This window comes from Ixodes scapularis, unplaced genomic scaffold (assembly GCF_016920785.2).
Source record: "Ixodes scapularis isolate PalLabHiFi unplaced genomic scaffold, ASM1692078v2 PGA_scaffold12__126_contigs__length_90152505, whole genome shotgun sequence".
Taxonomy (NCBI): domain Eukaryota; kingdom Metazoa; phylum Arthropoda; class Arachnida; order Ixodida; family Ixodidae; genus Ixodes; species Ixodes scapularis.
In genome coordinates this window covers 29,460,834-29,481,397 of record NW_024609838.1, presented here as the reverse complement: position 1 = coordinate 29,481,397, position 20,564 = coordinate 29,460,834, and the positions used below count along the sequence as shown (strand labels likewise).

Below are 20,564 nucleotides of genomic sequence, written 5' to 3'. Positions count from 1 at the left end.
ATAAGAAATCCGGGCGATGTTTGAAAACACAAATGCTTAGAAAGCACCACTGTAGTCGAAGTAACAAACACGACGACACGGGCGTTTTTGCAGTTTTGAGAGTGCCGCCACAACATCGCCGCACGAGTAGGTGGATCTTCCCTTCTAGTACGTGCTAGGTTATCATAGCGACACACAACGAAAATTCACTGTCAAGGATAGCGCTTTTACGCGGAACGATGAGCGACGATCACAACCGACGCCATGTTTGCAGATAGAAGCAGCCGGCCCGTGACCGGCATGCAATGCGCGCGAACACTTCTCCTCGACCTGCGATTGGTCTGTCGTTGCGGTTGTTTCCAATGCAGCGGAGGGACGCACGCGCGTTTACGACACGTCCATGCCTCCCTCAGTCGCTATGGCAACTGAAGCCTCCCTCTTCGCTTCTCCCCGCTTCTTCGAGCAACCTCCTTGCCCCGCCGAGTGCAGCACGCGGCTAGCGCCGTTTTCTAGTGTCGCGCAGAGGAGCGTGCGGTCAGCAGGCTGTTCCAGAAACTGCACTATAACCGGTATTTCCCTTCGCGCGCCTGCATTTTAGGCGGTATGTAATTACGTAAAGTTCTATGGGAGGCGAACCGGTGGTTTAAAAAAGCCACGTTATACCCGGTCCTGCACTATAAGCGGTTACGTTGTAAGTGGTCTATACTGTACAAACATCCATACCAAAGTCAGCCTCCCACTTGTCTGTCCCCACCAACCCTGGATCGACCAATCTAGTAAGATACATTCCCACTCTATTGCCATCAGTCGTGCCTACCCATCTTTGGCCCTTACGCTACCGTCGCTTTGCACCGACCCACACCGCGTGGTTGTCGGACATCGACGTACCACCGCCACCTTTACCGAACCGCCGCTGCGTCCTTACCGGGGCTGGGGTTCCCGCCGTGGAGATCAGAGTCGTCCGCGTCGTGGTACACTTGTCCCTCGACGGCATCTCCGGGGTACGGCAGGGCGTAGTGCGCCGCCCCCGACCGCGTCACCCGGTTCTTGTAGCAGTAGAACAGGATGGCCACTAGGCAGAAGGCCCCTATCATTCCCCCGGCCACCGGACCCAGCGGCGTACTCCGGATGGACGAGAAGTCCTCTTCCAGTTGTCCTGCGAAACAACAACAACGCCGCTCCAATTGCTGGTCACAATGCTCGTCCCGGAGCGAAAGCTTCTCGAATCAAGGAGCCTCCCTTGTGCACGCCAGTGTTCGGTGAGGTACATCTAAAAATTACTTAAAGTACAAAGTAAGCGAGAGGTTATGTACTTGAAGTAAAGTTGTAAGAACACTGGGTGCAACATACTTGAAGCAAAGTACCATAAATACAATGTACTTTCATAGTAAAGTACAATTATTTTTTAACTCAATCTTTCATGATAACCTTTCATCCCCCTGTACATTTTTTTTTTTAAGGTATGCATTGTTTTAGGTGCAATCGGGGATGCATCAGTTATTTTCGGAAAAGGGGGACGAGTATTGGATAAAATCGAGTGGCTTCAAAGTTGACTAAACACCAATTTGCGATACAAATTTAAGATTGAATATGGGTAATGTTACATTGAAGCGGGGAGTTGTATTTTTCTCGGAAATTACCAGAAAAAACTACTTTAAGCAAAGCACACGAGAATGTCCTTCAAGTAAAGTACAAGTGTTCTAAACCTCCTTGAAGTAGTACTTTAAGTACAACATACTTAAAGTACTTCCCAACACTGGTGCTCACTATACTCTGTTTCACCTTACTACTGACCACGAATGGTACTTCGAGCCCATCCGATACCGTCGAGCGTCACGCAACCTTCGGGAGAAGTGTAGCGATGAGCGCGCTGCACGAGCCATAGTAAGGCGAGACGGAGCATTGAGTTACGTTTATCTGCAACGCAGTTTCAACCAGTGTTTAGCATCTCGTGATGCCCGTACGTCGAAAGTGGTCCCAAGGCGGCAACGGCGCGACGCAAACATGACGTCGGGCAGAAACCGAGGGACCACAGACGAGGACGCAGTACAAATCCCGGTCGGAGAGATGCATTCCGGGCATTGTACTAGAGTCGCTCGAAGGGAGTTTCGGCACGTTTGCGTCCCGCCGCGCGCCGGTATGGAAACCGGTGCAACGACTGTCCCGATTAGGGAGACGTTACGACAGGAGGGAGTTTGGCAGGGACCTATGATTTCGTCGGCGTAGGGTGTCCGGGCCCCCAGCACGCCGCCGAAGCACTTGGGTTGCTCGTGGCAGAACGGGGACTTGAGGGAGGTGATGCCGTCCGTGTCAAGCGAGCACCACTCGCACCCGAGCACACCGAAACAGTCCCTGGAACGGATGAGAGGGGGTCTTGTCATTCCGGACACAGTCACAAACAATCTAAGCTCGTTGTAACAGACCCCGATTTTGACCAAGGTTTCGGTCTGTTGTAAAAGATGTATGTTGTATGCAGATATGAACTAGAGTCAATGGTACATAGAGGAAAACCAACAGGACTCCACAAATCCGTATGTTATATCCAAATGTCTGTTGTAACCAGGTCTGCTGTAATGAGCTTAGACTGTATTGTGACACTCAGGAAATGCACGTCTGTACAATTACATAGATTCAAAGTTTCATATCCAGGCTGCTTGCAAGCATGTTTTAAAAAGCTTGTTTCCTTGGAATTAACTCTTTCGTCGCAACATAGTTTTGACTTTTCTTTTGATCTAGAATTTGGATCTGAATATTTTTTCCAGGGTTTAATACCTCATAAATTAGAGGGTAGTACAACGAGACCAATTAGAATATCTCATATTAACAATTTTCTAATTGGCAATGACTCATTTCTAATTATCAGTAAAAAATATCAACCGGTAATACCTTTTCCAAGAACAATGCTAAAATTATAAAAACAGTGTTGTTGCACTTTCTACTATTTTTAGAACATGCTGTCATATCCTTAAGACCAGAGACTACAGAAAAAATGGGGACAGGACACACGTCTCAACGAGACGTGTCTCCTATCCCCATTTTTTCCATCTTAACGATGCGCAATCTAAACCAGCTCACCTGCTTACTATTAGCTTTATCATCAATGCTGACATACTTCGTTTCACGTAGTTTTATGGACATAGGTATTGTAAAAAAGTTGGGCAGAAACATGTGTGATGAGGTTGAGGTTTTTTTTTGATGACTATAACAGATAGGAAAACAATGAGCATATATATTTGTTTGAGCTTAGCACAAACACTTTTAGTAGATGCGAAAATTTAGTATAAATCCGATTAAAAATGGCAAAAAATGTTCAAGATCAGGGTCTCCCCTGAAAAAATAAGAAATGAATGAATGAATGATTTGAAAATGTGCACACGTCTTAACATCACTTTCTTGAGCTAGACAACAATGATTTTGTGAAGCGTGAATACTTTCCCGCTGCAAAGTGAACCAATCTACCTATTCAGTCTACTTCAAAAGTAAAGCAGGTTGGGATTCCACCATGCATGACACGTTCAATCTGCACGATTCAATCGTCCAAATATCATCATCATAACCACCACAACAGTGTGCTCTTCACAATACTGATCTGGTACAGGTCTGTGGAAGGGGTAAAAGGTAAAAGTATACCAAACCCAGACAAATAAAACAGACCATTCCAACAATTGCCTTCTGGAAGCTGCCCTGTTTGACTGTTAGGCTGAGGGACACATTCTGAGCATGGGCAGCAGTTTTTTTCTGCTGAATATCGGAAGCCGCACATGTTGCCACAGCCTAGTGACTCTGCATTTTTTGTCTGAGCGACAAGCGGTGCAAAAGTGTACAGCAGCCTACTTTTCGCTGAGCCTTGAGGTGCACTCGCTGTTGAAGCACTGCTGCAGGGAGTCAAAATGGAAGCTCTCCAGCTTGGGCAGCAGGGGCACCTTCGAATACCGGGGGCAGCTGCTGCTCCTGAAACAACAGAAACAGGAGAACGAAACAAACAAGGACAATTTAAAGCAAAAGCCACTTATAGTCATTTTGGTCACCATTTCTTTTCTACGCTGCCCATTACAAAGCTCCAGTTAATAAACTTTACACACTAGCTATGTCCAATTGCCTGAGCACCTTAAAAATAAGAGAAATTGTCTTTGCGCTTCACCTTCGAACCTTTTCCAGAAAACCATTATGTAACCGATTGATTCGCAACCTTAGTTTGACTTACTGTCTCTCAAATGCAAGTCAGATGGTTTGCATCTTTCATGTGCCGCGCCAGCTGAATGAAGTACTAAAAGCTCCGGGCCCCGTCCTTGGCAGCACTTTGGTTGGAGTCACGTCTAGTTCAGGAATGAGCATGGTCATCATGACCGAGTCCACTGTATGTGTGACGAACTACGTTACAATCGTACGGAACCTCGACTTACAGGTAACAACCGGGTCCTCCTAATACCACGGCACATGCAACTCATCAACACTTCTACGTGACAAGCATGTCGCGTGATCAGGCAAACCTGCGGTTGTAATATAGTGCGAAGTCGGCACTGCATCAGCAAGGTCAGCACCATTTGCAGCATAGACATAACAGCAACGAGGTAGCACTGCGGTGTATGTGTGAATAGGCCCAAATGCCGCTGAAGTAAGCACCAAATAATCCATCGGGACGCACCTGTCTTCTTCGTGGGCCAGGTCCCCCGTGCACAGGTTCATCTGCAGCGGGCACTCGCACGGGCACTCGCAGTCCCGTTGCTCCATGCGGTGGCAGTTGAGGCATAGGCGGTCCACCTGTTTCAAACAACGAGGAGGGGGGGCACCGCATCACGATAAGGAAACAAACTACCCCGACCTCACTTCGGTTCAAAGCACCACCGACAACAGGCATTTGGTGGTTCGATCCAATCAATACGATAGGAAGCAAGGAGCTTGTTGAAGAAATTCAGTTAGCAAAAAAGCCCAAAAGTTTTATTTGATTATGGCATTGCAGAGAAGGAAAGCTCTCACTTTTAAGAGGTTCGTACACAACATCAATTTCACATCCCCCTAGCGAAAACCGGCTCTTTGACGCCACTTCGTCGTGCAAACTTCTCGATGATGAGGCGTTGCCATTGCGACGTAGTAAGCAACAAGTTGAATAGCCGCGAGGTTAGTACCCTTTTGAGAACTGTTGAGTGGCATCTGCTGCGATAGGGCAGAGCCAGAGTCTCATACTCCTGGTAAGGTCACATAATTGTTATCTTAACAATGTGCCCCCACGCTTGGTGCGCTGCTCGCATCAAGCTTCACTGCTTTGCACCGACGTGCTAGGAGCAGTGACTGATGCAGGAGAGAATCTATTTGTGTTTGTATTTGCTTTACTTTGAGTGTTGCACAAACAGCTCTAGGCCGTTTTAGCGGTCGAATAAATAGGGTAGTTTTTCACAGCTCTGAAAGTCTGCACAAAATAAACTTTTGGGTAAGAGTTGCTTCTTCTCTAGTCTATACCCACCCCCAAGAGCATTGTCGATCGCTACGTTTGACCGGATCGTGCATCTTTTTGCTGCAGTTCTAATGTTCTAATGTACCTATAACGATACTTTATCAATGCCTACTTCCACGAGCACTTCTCGTTTAGGATCGTGCAGTCAGTTTTTGAACAATCAACGAGACTTACCGTGCTGCAAGGACAGAACGCCCGAACATAATCGCAGGTGTGGTTCACAATGCCGAGGAACGTGTTGGTCCCGGGAATGGCCGTGATCTGGGCGTTTCGAGAAAGACACAATCCGTCACGTTTAAAATCTGGCAGAAAAACAGCCTCTTCCAAGGTTGATTAACGAAAGAGATTCGAAAAATATGACACAGACAGTCACCACACACACCTGATACCTTCCACAGTGCTCGCCGTGAACCGAGTTGGTCAGGATACCCTCCAGGCTGGTGTTGAACTGAAACAACAGTTCGTAAGTAAAAGACGACCACGGATGCACGTTTTTCATGGGAGAGTGCAACTTGTCACTAGTGATTAGAGGATGTTCACCCTCACCTTGTAAGACCTCTGGATGGTCCAGTCACTATAGTTGTTGCACTCGTTCTTCTTCACAAAGCCCTTGTGGTTCACAATGTCGCTCACTACCAGTGGCTCCTGGAATAAAAAAAAAAAATAATTTGAGGGCCTTTACGCTACCGCGTAACATGCACCACAGCGAGAGTGGCTCGTAGCTAGCGCATTTAGCTAAGATTGCTGCGCCTTAGTCACTCCCGCGCTGCCTCCCGAGCACGATTCTGAGGGTTTTTGCGCCGTTTTTGCCTCCGCTCTCGATTTCACTCCCATGTCTCATCTGCACCTCGTATACAATGAGCCTCCTCGAAGCGCCGTACTAACTGAAATTCGCGTTCTTTGGGTTCGCTACAAACTTTCCCAGGTCTAGCAGCACGGCGCGCAAGTTTGTCCGCTTGGATAGTCGTGCAGGGCGCCTCTCTAGAACGGAATCCAGCGTGCTCTTGTTGCCTTCTGCTGCTCTCTGGCGTCGCATGCGCGTTCGAGGCACATGAGACGCTGAACCATTGTAGCCGAACTTTGCCCCTCTTGATAGCTCAGATGGTACGGCCGTTGACTTTGAAGAGGAGGATTGCGGTCTCCCGTTCGTATCCGACTTGACGGAGGAATGTTTTTGATCTCCCATGAGTTCGATGACAATTGTGCGACTGACAACTTTGCCGGGAATTCCTGCGAAGAACAACCATGCAGTTTCCCTGGGGGGTGTTCCCACTAACAGCCGTCGTCGTAGAAGGAGTGGACGGTGGACGAGCCCCCAAAGCATTTGGATTTGCAGACGTGCCGTGGGGAAACGACCACCTTCACAAATTGGATACATCTGGAGGCGAGTAGTGCCTCGCCCAAAACTATTTAAAGGGGTTAGGACACGCCAAAAATAAAATACGAGATAACTGTACTGTTAGGACCCGTTCTACGTACCTACATTTCTGCTAAATTTGTTTTAACACGGGCGCAATGGTTCTGCGGATAAATCTATTTGTACGCGGGACCCTCAAATTCACCACGTTCGGGAAGGCCACCATGTCAAGTGGGTTGGTGACCACCAAACATGGCAGAAGGAAACACGCTAGGCGTTCGCCTTCCACGTTTCGAGCACGCGGTTTCGCGACGTCGTCGTCTAGGGCATAACTCGCTTTGTCGGAGTCTTCCACATCGATTGCAGCAGCGATGAGACGGATTGTCATTTTGACCTCGACCCTCTGGAGACCTGCTCCAGCGACGAGGAGATCGTTGTGTACGAAATAGCTGCCACCCTCGAGGATCTGGCGCATGCACGCAGGGTGAAAGGTCAAAGGGTAAGGGATCGAGAGCGAAAGTAGCGTGGAATGTGCGATCATGCTGTGGCAAGGTGAGCTTAGAGTCGCCTAGAGTGTCTAATTACACCTCATGATTACATGGTTTATGGGCACCATGGTGTGATTAACTTGAGCAGTGTTGCCCAGTCACCAGATGAAAATGATCAACATTCGTAAATTGACTATTGAAATTACTAGAGCTCTAAAAATAGCAAAACTTGGCGCATATACTAAGTAGCCTATGAGGGAGTGCTCATAGGGCACTTAGTGTGTACAACTATTTTCAAGAACAATCTATTTGTTTTAATTTTCGTGTTTTAACACTTTTAGGGGGCCATGAAACAATTTTCAGACTTTGCACAATATCACAAAATAAACCCCTTTTAGACTCACCCACAGCAGACAGAGGTCGTGGGGAGTCAGTCCCTGTGACTATGCACTAGAAGATTCTGTAAATCAGCGTGTCTTGTAACATTTTAGCGGTCATCAGTCATGTTTTAAGAATTCTCTTACTTTCATAAATGAATATGCACCTGGTATGGCCTAGAACTCCAATACTATCTCATGCACTTTGATGTCACCATGCAAGCAGTGAAAGCAGACTTGCACACCCAATTCTCAAATTGCACTTTCTGTGCAAAATAAAAACAACAACAAAAGAAAACAACAGATTTTTTAGCTGCAAATACTTTTTCAGGGTAGTTTGATCCTCGTACAATGGATTTCAGTACAACTCCCGGCAAAGGTAAATACTGTATGTGTCTTTTTAGAGGAGACAACAGCAGAGAAGCTGTAGACAAAATCTGCATGTTCAAACACATTTCAATATACTGGGTAAAGACCAACCTTGTGTGTGATGTGCTGCTGCTCCAGCGCTCTGACGGAAGGTTCCATCAATGTTGGGTGCGCAATGAGGTAGCCCCGGTCGTCCAGAATGAAACACCTGCAGGTTACAGAGAAAAAAAAAAAAAAAACACCACCTTTTTACATCTTCTCCCTGCTCCAGATGGAACTGCACCACTAATGCATTGCCACCTTTCGAAATCAGAGTTTGCATCCTCAATTGCAAATCTCAGTAGCTAAATTTTAAAGGGGCACACAAGTGGATTCTGAGGTCGTCTTTTCATGGTGATAACTCAATCTACGGGCTCTAAGAATCCTGAAAAAAACCCCAAAATTATACTTATGGGTGGCCAATTTACCTATTAAAAGCTAACCAAAGATTGTGACGCGCACCTCTTTCTGCGCCTTGCAGCAGACAACTGAAGGCGCCATCAGACGGCGTTTTCAAACAATAATTGCCGTATCATGTCTCTTAACCCAAAGATTCAATGTTTTTGTCAAAATAATGCACAATGCACCTAAAAAGAGCTATCATAGTAAAGTTCGGAATCTCCATGCAGTTAACTATTTTCATTGTTCAAATTTTATGGAGGTGCCTGGGGACCCAACTATGGCACCCCCCCCCCCCCAAGAGAAAATCGTGCCCGTGTATTCTAAAGCTGCGAGTTTACTAGGACGTCTTGCGATCTAGAACTGGTCGTTTCTATAGCCTAAAGCCCAAGAAACGATATGCCATCAAAAACAAGCTTCTGCAAAAAGCAGGCATCCTTAAAGTGTCGAGTGCCCCTTTAAGGATACCTTGAAAACCGTTAGCCCATTATAGTCGGTTACAAGTCAAGAAGGTAGGAGAAGCTCCTCCCACAAGTGTGATGTGCCGGTTTCAAATCCCTCCGCAGTCGAAAGAAGAGTTCACTGGAAACGCTCCTTGTTCCGCTTCAATGGATTCCAACTTGTCTCCGATCCCACTTTTTAAGAAAGCGACCTTTGTATTCATCGGAGAGGAACCGAGCCCCTGAAAGCAGCCTTTGTATCCATCGGGGGGGAAGCTAATCCCCGAAAGTCGTATTTGTTTCCGTCAGTGGGGGAGAACTCTAATCTCCCTCTCGTGGCTTCCACAATGCTAAGTCAAAGTCGAAAGATAAAGCAAGTATGTACAAAAGGGCAAGACCCTCCTCGCGCGTTGGCCGCGACGTCACGGAAACGGTGGGATGCTATTGGATGTGGAGGTGGCGGAGGGATATCTGATTCCCTTTGAGGGGCATTTGCCGCTACCTTCTTAACCTGTAACTGACTATAGTGTGCCACAACTTGCAGAACTGAGAGCCGTGACAAATAAGAGGACATGCAAAAATGGCCATGTTGACCAGGAGGGTCTTTGTCTCAAGCAACAAAGTATTGGCAGTGTAATGAATGACTACCCACGGGCTCTTAAAAGCACGTTCTGGGAAAGTTCCGAGGTCTTTATCGCAAGACTCGCTCTGGTCAAAAAGCCAAACCAAATAATATCTAATCGTTGTACTTGGTTACTAGATTATTATGCGAGTTCACACATGGTTGCCAGGTTGTTACGTCAGTTTTGAGCTCTTAACAGTCTCCTACAAACATTGAGACATAAAGGCACTTCCATTTCATTTTCACACCAACCGCATTGCTACATGTGCCGAATTTCAATTGAAATCTGAAGAGCGGGTCTTACGATCCCCCGGGAATAACGGGTTCGAATGTTAATTGTAGACGAGCGAGCACTCACGCAATCTTGTCCTGTTCGCACACGTCCATGTTGCCCGTGAGCAGCTTGTAGAAGTAGCCCAGCGTCAGATCCATCCCAATCACAGCGACCACCTCGTCGGACGTGCTGTGTAGTGCGTCTGGCCTGTCGGAAACGCAAGCAGACCGTTTGTCGGTCTCTTTTGTAGTCACCCCAAGCAACCAACAGACCACAAAGCACAGCCTCTTCCAAACATTGAAAGCAAATTAAAATTCTTCTTAATTTGCAAACAAAGAAAATACATCACCGAATGAATTTTACCAAATAAAAGTTTGGTGACAGTTTACGAATCTACTAAAATGAATATATTTCAAGCCAAACCCAGAGACTGGAAAAAACAAAGGACAAGGTAAAAATGCAAAATTTAAGACTGTGCTGTCATGTTGTACTTTGTTATCTCCCAGTCTCGGGATTATGGCTTAAAATATGTTCGACCACAACCAGCTAGCAGGTAACTTGTTTTGTTCGTAAATTAATACATTTTTCAAACCTGCAAAATTAATTAATTTGCCAAACACATATCTGGTGCGAATTTACGAATATACTAAAACAAATCAATTTTCCAATAATAGTAATTCTGGTCCATTCACCGCAATGTACTGACCAAAATGTCAGAAAAATTGCTCGATACCTTTACAAATTTCGGTGTGATTTTGTTGTGGGATATTAATCAAATTTCTAAAAAAAACATGTACATTCGCTAAAATTATTATGAAAAATTTGGAAAATTGATAAATCCACCAAAGAATTTTTTTTAGCAAATTGTGCACCACAAAATGAATTTTAATAAATACAACTTCTCTATAAAGTACCCTACGCTAAAATTTCCAAAGATGGTCCTCAATTGGGTTCATCTACTAAAACAAATTTACAGAAACGTTTAAAAATTGCCTGATAAATAGAGATTTTGGCACAAATTTGTAGTGGCTTATTTACCAAACTTAGCAAAAAAAAAAAATCGGTGAATTCGCTAGAAGTCCCACGCCAAAGCGGCGCAACTCACTTGGCCTGGTAGATGGTGTGGCTGAGGGTGACAATGTAGCCGGCGCCGCCAACGTCCAGGTAAGGCGCCGTCAGAACCACCTTCCCTGGGTGCTCGAGCGCTCGCGTGTACCAATCCCGCTCCGTGGGGTCGTAGCTACGGTCGAACACGGTTCCTGGATACGCCACCAGGGCTCCGCACGACGTGGCCGCATACCTGTGTCGCCGCGGACAATGTGGACCCCAAGTCGCACGAACTGCAACCAATCTCGCTCTTTCCATGCCCGGCAGTTCTCAGACATCGCTTCTCGACAAAAAGCGGTTCTGCTAGAAATATGGTCTCCACACTGCGACAGCGATTGGCAGAACTTCAGGCATATGAATTCAATTAAAACCACTTAGGAGCATTGAGTTCTATTAATCACCCCCCAAAAGAAAGCAAGGTAAAAGATTGGTGAGAGCTGCACATAAAGAAGGGATAAAACTGCCAGGCAGAAGATGAAGAAGGCAGGAACGAAGTTTAACTGCATTTATGTGCGGTAATCGATGTCAGACAGATATCTAAACATGGCACCTTAATCACACCGGTTAATACGGGTGACAATGAATGTGCAGCGTGTTTTTGCGGCAACATGAGTACATACGCACCAACTATAATCGTGCCAACCAAAGCGCCGCTCCACTAGTAAAGCAGAGTAGGGTACAGGACTACCGAGAGAGAGGTCAGTCGTTCGACTTGCGCCGAGGGAAACCGTGTTTTTTGTAAAGACAACTGGCAGTGCTTTCACATTTTCGTCACAACGCTTCGTGGTTCTCTAGGCCTGGAAGGCAGCCCTAAAACAGATTCTGCGTTAAAATATCCAGGAGTCGGTATGAGGTTACTTGCGGGCGAATATTAGTCTGTAGCTACTGACTAAATGCACAGACCGTAGCAAAAAAAAAAAAAAAAAATCGCTTACCTCCGCACGACATGTTTCGTGAACTCGCTGTTCTCAAACGTCTTCTTCCACTCCGGAGTGATCTGTGCAATTGCCAACACCTCCTCCCTCACGTCCGGCTGTAAATTGAACGTTGACGGAAATTCAGTGATGGGCACAAAAACCTCGACCCTGCAATGCGACACCTAAAGGGAATTCAGACATAGGATCGGTCCAGCATAAGGCCAATAGCCGGCAAGGGCTACGGCTTCTCAGTATAAGGACGGATTTCTCATCATTTGATATGCCATCCTTCACCCCAGCCCACACAACTCCACTAAGGATAAAAACTGCCGCAACAATCGGCATGTCGGGGCGGGGCGACGAAGTTGTGACGCAATGCTAGCATGTTCCTTTTTTTTTTTTTTTTTTTTTCATAGTTAGTAAGATGCTTTACAACTGGAACATCAAAGAGCACACTTCTTGAATGTTGCTTTGGGTATACAAACAAGAAAGCTGTAAATACATAGAAACCAATATTTTATAGCAAATCCTTAGAGTCAAGTTATGAAAAATGTATCTCCTATACTCCGCTAAGCTGACAAGGCGATGCATGCTACATGCTCATTGAACCAATTATATGCCGTCTTTCATCACAAGACCATGGTCCTGGCAGTATCTCATGCACAAAGAGCAGGGTCAGGTGACGAAAGAGAGGCAGTTTATTGGTTCGGCAAACACTTAGTTCCCACTGCCCTGTCACGTTCGGGGTGAACGCAGTATAAATCAGCATCATTACCATAAGAATACCTCAACTGCGTACACCAGCATTGCAAGTTTGCAAAAACTTTACTGTAAAGGAAAGTTGCATCAGTGCACCAATGCCATTCTGGTACACTAGAACCCCTCAACAGCAGAGTCAGTTTTGCCAGAACCCTTTACTACATCCATACTTCAAATGCCCATACCAGAAGTACAAGCATACATTCACTTTACTACATCCCTAGTTTCATTCTATCAATCTGCAATAAAAGAAGTTTATAGTGTAGACCGAATTTTATGCAAAGGAATTGTACTACTGTACCTTGACAGTAAAGACGTGCAATCGCCAGCATATTTGCTTCTGCCAAATAGTCTCAAGTCTACTTGAAAAGAGTCACAACCGCTTCCCGAAATTGGGGCAGGAGCGGTGCACAAACAAAATGCTAGCTGACCTTGAGCCCTGGGTTGGCAATGAACATGGTGTTGTCGATGAGGTAGGCCATGTAGCCCTGCACCATCTGCTTGGTCTCCTTCTGGGAGAGGTACTCGAAGGGCGACAGGAAGCTGCCCGCCGAGAGGAACAGCGTGCTTGCCGCTGAAATGAGCAAACACGAGCCGCCGTGTCTCCCAATACGTCTTTACGCCAACGTGCGGTGTCGGAGTTGGCTTCGCCGCACTGCATGTTCACTTGTATAGTCCGCAGGGGCGAATTTGGGCTCAAAAATAAATGTTTTTGCTTAGATAGTTTGCACCAGTGCATAGACTGCACGCCGTGCAGTTCGCACCTGGTATTTAGTCGACACGAAAATCTTATAGTACACAGCACACCTTGAGAAACGTCTGCTTTCTTAGCTCGAACAGAAGCTTGTATTATATATAAATCGTAATTAACATACTCTTTCATTCACAAAATCTGTCATGTCTCATAATAATGAATGATCTCGAAATACAAAATTCCCGTACAGTCCGCACCTATAGATAGTCCACACAGTGTCAAATTTTAGCTTCCAAACACATATACAGTCGAACCTCGATATAACGAACTTCAATGTAACGAAATCTTCGATTTAACGAAGTATTTTATTTTTCATAATTTCTTGCCCATAGACCCCATGTATTTTTAGTCTCTATATAACGAAGTCTAAGTCTATAACGAAGTGCCATTGCCATAGAAGGCAATAAATAAATCAACTCTAAAAAACAACTTCGCAAAAAAATTGTGGTTAAAAAAAAAAAATTATGCGCAAACGCGAGCGCTTGATAGGTTACTTCACGGGGACAGGCCTTCCAACGTTCCTAGGCTGCCCGAGGATGCGGCGCCGGTAGCGCCGGCGAGGCATGCGGCAAAGCGGATTCCGCGAGGCTGGCCAGAAAATGCCGAGCAAAAAGTTAACACGGCATACCAGCATCACCACTGACATTCACTGATAACCATAGTCCACTCCACTGCACCGCGGGTAGCGCGGGAGCCAACTTCAGCGGGGGAGCGACGTGATGGCGCGACCGCACGGGCAGTGCCATCTAGGAGAAGACCGAAAAGACCGATTATCGTCTTGCGAGCGTGGGCGCAAGCGGCGCAAGCATCACTGTGGGGGCAAGGGTGGCAAGGGGGCAAGTAAACTGTGCGGTGAAGAGTGCTGCGTAGGTTGGAAACATTGGCACCGCCTAAACTGCCTAAACTAAACAGCTCTATTTTTTAACCGGGCGGTTCACTTACGTGCTTGCTGCCATAAGGGAACGTAAAGTTCTTTCTTTGGATGAGAAAGCAAACGTTTTGGACGCCATCCTGAAGAAACTGCCGAGATCACGAGCACTCGGGAAGTGCTCGACGCAATGGACGTACTGAGGAGGTACACGGCGTCGCATGGGCAGCAGGATGCCGTGCAAGCGCTCTGGGCGCTCGAACGCCGTATGACGCCGCTGCTACTGTCGGACAAGGCGCAAGCAAAACTCGCGGACTACTTCGCCCCTAAATAAATGTCATTTTCGGTGAGTTTTCATACCCGTAAAATGTTTCGGAATTTTTTTTCGCATGCTAAAGCCAAATTTCGATTTAGCGAAATTTCAATGTAACGAAGTAAATTGCGAATTTTACCGACTTCGTTACATCGAGGTTCAACTGTAGTCCGCGGACTGTAGTCCGGAAAATATGGTACTTAGATTTTCATTCGTTGTTGCCATGTGCTGCAGCTGCGGTCCCATAGAACAGACGAGTAACTGCCGCTGAATGAAAGTTAAGATTTGGAATCGGCTATGTCAAAGTTTGAAAATCTGTTATGGGCCCTTCTAAAGATACAGGCCAAAATTATATTTTTTTTGCAATCAGTACCTCTTTTTCTTTCTTTTTTTTTTTTCAATGTAGTTTGTGGAATTTTATTAGCCTACTCCTTTAACTAGCTTCGCTGACCCTTTGCTATGGCAATGTCCAACGGCAGAGAGACAATCATTGTAGATGGAACAGTACTGCCCAGCCCACTTATAACAAAGTTCTGCTATAACAAACACATAGGAAGGAAAGTACAAGTTTGTTTACAACAGATCCACTTATAACTAGCTTCTGTTATAACAAACACATATAGAGGAGACAAAAAAAAGAAACGGAGCAAGGCTCATCCCTCGTCGATGCCTGTCCACTTACAAGACACTCCCGACATAACAAACACATTTTGAACATATTTTTGAAGTTTGTCATAAGCGGGTCGTACTGCACAGACAACGAAGACCGAGCAGGACGCCAGACAAGCGAGTGCACTCACAGAGGGTGGACAGCTGCTTCATGTGGCGACAGAGCTGGGGCGGTGCCACCAGGTCCAGGCGGTGGTAGTGGAACTCGCAGCGGGTGCCACCGCTGGCCGCCACGCCACCCACCTTGAGCGTAGGGTGCGGCCTGCCTGGCCTCAGGCTAGCCACTGCCACCACGTACGGGGTGTTCTCCACCTGGGCAGAAAGACCGACCGCAATAAACGCGCGTGTGGGAGTTTGAGAGATCTCACCGTACACGCGCACACAAAGGGAGTGACCGTCCCGGCGTCCCGGCGGTTCGCGACTTTTAGGAGGGCCTCTACCGAGGCATTCACGCACGTCTAGATTGGCAGGGATTGAACTTTCAGACCTTCCTGGACGATTGGCCAAGGAACCCCTTCGAGTCTTGGCAGTGATGCGATGAAGCGGTGCGCGAGCCTGACGAATGTGCAAATGGCGACATGCGTACTAGGGGGGTGTTCGGCACGTAGCTGCGCATGTGAATGCTTAAGTGCCACATTTTTTTTCCCAAAAGTACCCTAAAAGTGCCATTATTTTTTTTTCATTTTGAATTTTTATTGCTCTAGTATTACACACATAATTTGAAAAGTTTATTACAAAAAAATCAGCGGAGGCAAAAAAAATATTTGCCAACTAATATGAGTGCTGCCATCTATGATCAGCGCCGCAAAACTACACGAACGAGCCTTGCTCGTTCGTGGAATGGAGGGCCACCGAAAAAACCACTGGACGAGCTGAGCTTGTCCATGGCATTTTTAGCCCAAAAATGGCCGACGAGCTCAGCTCGTCCAAGGCACTTAAGGGGTTAAACTGGAAAACTGCTTTGCTTAGAGGTGGGGATGGCTGAGAAAATTTGGGAGTTTGGGGAACCCATGTAGGAACTTGTGCTAAAAAAAAGAAAAATGTTTCCTGACGAAGATATATTTTTCTTCCCCAAGAAAACCACTGCTGGACAACTAAGTGCATGTGACGCACTATCCAGCGCTCTCTTTTTCCCAATGGACGACGACAAAGAACTCAAAATATTTTAAAAGCAATTAGCTGTCTACGGTATTTTAATAATGATACAATCGGAACACGAGAAACATAACTACCTAACTTTCGTGACATCAACGCCGATTCAAAGCAACTTTGAACTCATAGTGGCAGGGAGCTAAACAACCCTTGCAAATCCCAGAGTCTCGGATGCATAGTGGGCGGCAATATGATTGGGAATGCGCAAGCAGTCACCAGGCAGCATAGACCGTGCGGTCTAGCAGGCCGCAAGCGGAGGGTCAGAACGGCAGTGGAGGCATTGAAATGCGTCTACTCACCCGCCGTGCGAGATACCTCCCCACCTCCAATGCACGTGTAGTAGCCATGCTACAGCGTGGATTGTACTGCCTGGTCGCCGTCTGTGCATTCTAGCTCATGTTGCTAGCCACTGTACCATACCTCCGTGTTTACACTCTGACTTTGGTTCGACCTCATTTATTTCTCTCGGCCGATAAGAGACTCTGGAGCCCACCGTTAATCCGGCGGTGTCTAGAAAAATAGAAAGCTTGGTGTGTCGGGAACTTTTAAAAGTAGTTGAAATTGAGGCACGTTTCCCACCATATCAGAAGGGGAGGACTGTGCAAACTGCACCAATATTCTTTTCATTTTTTTTTCTCCTCCTTTTAAAAGTCACATTCCTTAGTGTCTGGGGAGGATACCGTGAACATTACTGCCCAACCATTTCCCCACAATTTTTAGGCTCACATTTCTTTGCAAAGGTAGAGCTTACCTGAGCTTGACCAAGCTCAAGCGGGGGCACATGAATATAGGGTTGCCAACGGGGTGGTAACTGCGCGGGGGTCCTTTGGGTGTCCAGCACCCAGCGTGAGCTTCCTAGATGCCTTGCTGCTCTCATTCCGTTGGCGACCGTAGCCGCTAGTAAAGCCGGAACCGAGAGCGCTCCCAGCTGCAGTGAATAGAGTAGCCACTCACCCTCTTCCAGTGATAGACGACCTCTGACAACTGGTCTTCCACGGGCTCCGCTTCGACCAGGTTGGCGGTCCGATCCGACGGCTCCACCATGGATGCGAGCGTCAACTTGTTTTCTCCGCTGGAACCGCTGTCGTCGCAAAAGAACGAGTTCTTCTTTTTTTTTTTTTATTCTTTCAGATTTTGGATGTTTAAGTGCATTCCGCAATGACAATTTTCTAGAAAATCACTGACTGAAACAGTTTCAGTCCTAATCATTGTTTTTCCGGCAGGCAGTGTTTTTAGAAGAACGCATTTGTCATTTACTGCGTGTATACCATACCACCCACGCGTGTGTAAATCATTCGGATAACTCGAGAAAGTAATTTCTTTTGAAATATTCTGTACAGCCTAGTTTGTCGAGCAGACATTGTGGGACCGTTAGCCCAAAGCACGTAGCCAGGATTTTGTTTCGGGGGTGGGGGAAGAGGGGAGGGGAGGGCGGGCCCGCCCATGACAAAATGCTGTATGAGGGGGAGGGGGAAGAGGTCCAAGCAAAATGGAAGATTTCGGGGGGGGGGGGGGGGCCTTATGGAAGGCCCCCCCCCCCCCCCTGGCTACGTGCCTCGCTAGCCCCATCTGCTCAAGTGGAGCTCCTTCTGGGCGGTATGCACCATTCAGCCGTGCATATTCTCGGGCTTTGCGGCCACCGTTTAACCGCTGCAGAATTCTAGAAAGTTGCTTCTAACTTTTCAATAAGTAAACAGTTTGTCCTGAAACTTCGGCATCCGGTTTGGACCGCTGGTATTACATTTGGGAAAAAAAAATGTGTTCAATGATGCATAGTTTATTTTAGCAATTAAAAACACCATACATATTTTTTATGGGGGGAACACACACCCTGCACTCTCCGAGAACCTTAGAGAAACAAAAGTGAGGGCTCACTTGAGCAGGTCCTGTCGAACCACTTGGAACCCGGGTCGGTTCTCCAGGTGAAGGATGTCCGTGTGCATCGGCTGCTCCGAGACCAGGGTCGGCTTCGTGAGCGACGGATGCATGATGGCAACCCCTGCAATGAAATCGGTCGCACCCACGCCAGAATTTTAAATTGCTGACGACAAGCCAGCGAACCGGGCCGAGGCAAAAAAATCTAGCCAACAAAATAAGTTTTTGACGCACGGCATAGATTCAAGAACTTGTTTCCTATTTAGTCCCCAAAGTATGGTATTTTCCGGTATATAAGTCACATTCTTTTTCTTCAAACATTTCTCTTGATGCATTTTATAGAACAATGCGACTTATATGCGGGTCTTTTCAAAAAGATTTTGTGGTGCGATGCCATTTTTTTTTATGCAGCGCGCCATCTTTTGTAGAGCACCGAAACTAAGTAGCCATAGGCGGTATTCCCCCTTCCAGGAGGCACTGCTGTCGCCATACTCTTTTACACTTTTCATAACCGACTTAGAAAGCGGGGAATTTGACGGCTTGCCCAAAACGGCTCAATGTGGGTAGGCAAGGCAATAAAAACAAAGCTTTTACAGCATGCGACCGGCGTTGCTTAATGTGGGCTGGTATACACGCATTGCAGAACATTTTCTCGAGTCTTTCTTAGCTTCCATTTGGTTAGCAGTTTTGATGGGCCATGCTCCAGCCATGTTGCTGCATGTAAAAGGAGAGGTTGCAGCTAGTTGATTTTTGAGTAGTACCAAAAGAAGTGTGTCAAGATTTATCCATCTGCCCGTGCGTTGATGCTGGTGTCGTTTCTGTGACTTGGCCTAGGCTAGGCCTTGCAATTCAAAACTTGGTTCACGAGTGTCTGGCACGTCAGACTTGCGTTTGCTCGGCATGTGTACGCTTGAAAAAAGCCAAACAGCCTCTCATCTGACACGTTTTACGTCCTTTTGCTGCGAAAAACTCAATTGCCCCCGCCAGACAGCACAGTGCTACGGGCATTTCTTGAGAGTCAAAACGTCACAGTTGTTGCACGTCTAATGTTACGTGTGAACCAGCCGAGTGTGCAAAATTCCAATTTCGCTCTACCAATGCGCGTAAAAAGAAAACAAAATCATTGTGCAAACTATGCAAAGAGGTGTGACTTTTCTTCAAAAACAGCTCAATATGCAAAAGTGTGACTTATAGTCCGGAAAATATGGTACCCTCATGGGTTTCCTGAACTTTCAAATTTCTTTGACCGTCTCTGCCTCCAAGTCATAGGTGTAGACTTCAGGGGAGCAACGGGGCCTGTGCCCCCTCGGGCCCGGGCCATGATCCTTACCGAGACGCTGTTTACGAGCCACGTAACGAGCTTCTAGCAGTGGCATGGCATGTAACCAAAATAACGCCCATGTTGCCTTAATTCACAAAATAGATGGGAAATGGAATCCCAGCGTGCTTTCGTTAGCTTCAATCTCTAGTTTTGGCAAAAAGGTAATGCGCACCCCCCCCCCCCCCCCCCCCTTGGGAAAATGGAAAGTCTATGCCGCTGCTCCCTGCAAGATGTTTTTTCCAGCTTATGCATTTTTCTAGCATACCAGATTCTCCTGCTGGCAAACAACTATCTTCCTAATGGGTATGTGCACTATTTTTTACAAGGTCTGTGTTTGCTTCTGCACGGCTTCAGTGCATTAGTGAAGAGACCCAGAAAAGTTTGAGATCCAAAAGTTTGAAAATGCCCGATGGTACACCCCCCGCCAGTCACTGACATAACGAATTTGCCCATAATCTTTGTAGAGTTTGTTACATAAGTGGGCTGCACTGTGCTTGGTATTGAAAGTGCTCCAACATATACAGCAAACAGAAGGCCTTGAATGTGGAATCAGTACAAGTGAGTATGCAGATTTCTCAGTCGTCGAGAAATACGTCGTACTACACCAGTTTCCACGCATCTGTCAGAAAGCCGAGGGACACTGATAACTCGTTTCTTACAACTCGCTGCTGGCACACATTGCAAAACGAGGCACAGAATTGCATGAAGCTACCGAAACATCCACCTCACGGGTAGACAATGCTTAGAAACCTGGAGCACGAGCTCCAAAACGCACCCGATTGCTCCACGAGGAAGCTGTAGGTGTCCTTGCGCTTGGAGAAGTAGACTATGTCTTCCGCAATGTCCGACACAGACACGTCCACACCTGCGACTCCCAGCAGGACCCCGTGATGTACCACCGCCTTGCTGATGCTGATTACCAGATCTGAAATCGACGACATCCCCATCAGTCATTCTCACTTAGTCTCACTTGGCAATAAATGCCAGTTGTAAGTAGCGCTCTATCCTGTCCCTACAATCTTCCGCTCTTGTC

The 20,564-nt window shown here is 46.7% G+C and overlaps 1 protein-coding gene across 1 annotated transcript in view; it reads right to left on the bottom strand.

Moving 5' to 3' along the window:
- Positions 1 to 20,564, bottom strand: part of LOC8026437 (VWFA and cache domain-containing protein 1) — a 69,236-nt gene that overhangs the window by 3,724 nt on the left and 44,948 nt on the right. The window contains exons 12-27 of the mRNA XM_029971958.4: positions 20,307 to 20,456; positions 18,211 to 18,334; positions 17,290 to 17,416; positions 15,315 to 15,495; positions 13,011 to 13,153; positions 11,839 to 11,936; positions 10,902 to 11,096; positions 9,881 to 10,003; positions 8,134 to 8,230; positions 5,978 to 6,076; positions 5,814 to 5,879; positions 5,606 to 5,692; positions 4,625 to 4,740; positions 3,814 to 3,930; positions 2,186 to 2,331; positions 905 to 1,135 (exon numbers count right to left, since the gene is read on the bottom strand). Of these exons, the coding sequence (XP_029827818.3) occupies positions 905 to 1,135; positions 2,186 to 2,331; positions 3,814 to 3,930; positions 4,625 to 4,740; positions 5,606 to 5,692; positions 5,814 to 5,879; positions 5,978 to 6,076; positions 8,134 to 8,230; positions 9,881 to 10,003; positions 10,902 to 11,096; positions 11,839 to 11,936; positions 13,011 to 13,153; positions 15,315 to 15,495; positions 17,290 to 17,416; positions 18,211 to 18,334; positions 20,307 to 20,456 (2,100 nt within the window). The remainder of the gene's footprint in view (positions 1 to 904; positions 1,136 to 2,185; positions 2,332 to 3,813; positions 3,931 to 4,624; positions 4,741 to 5,605; positions 5,693 to 5,813; positions 5,880 to 5,977; positions 6,077 to 8,133; positions 8,231 to 9,880; positions 10,004 to 10,901; positions 11,097 to 11,838; positions 11,937 to 13,010; positions 13,154 to 15,314; positions 15,496 to 17,289; positions 17,417 to 18,210; positions 18,335 to 20,306; positions 20,457 to 20,564) is intronic.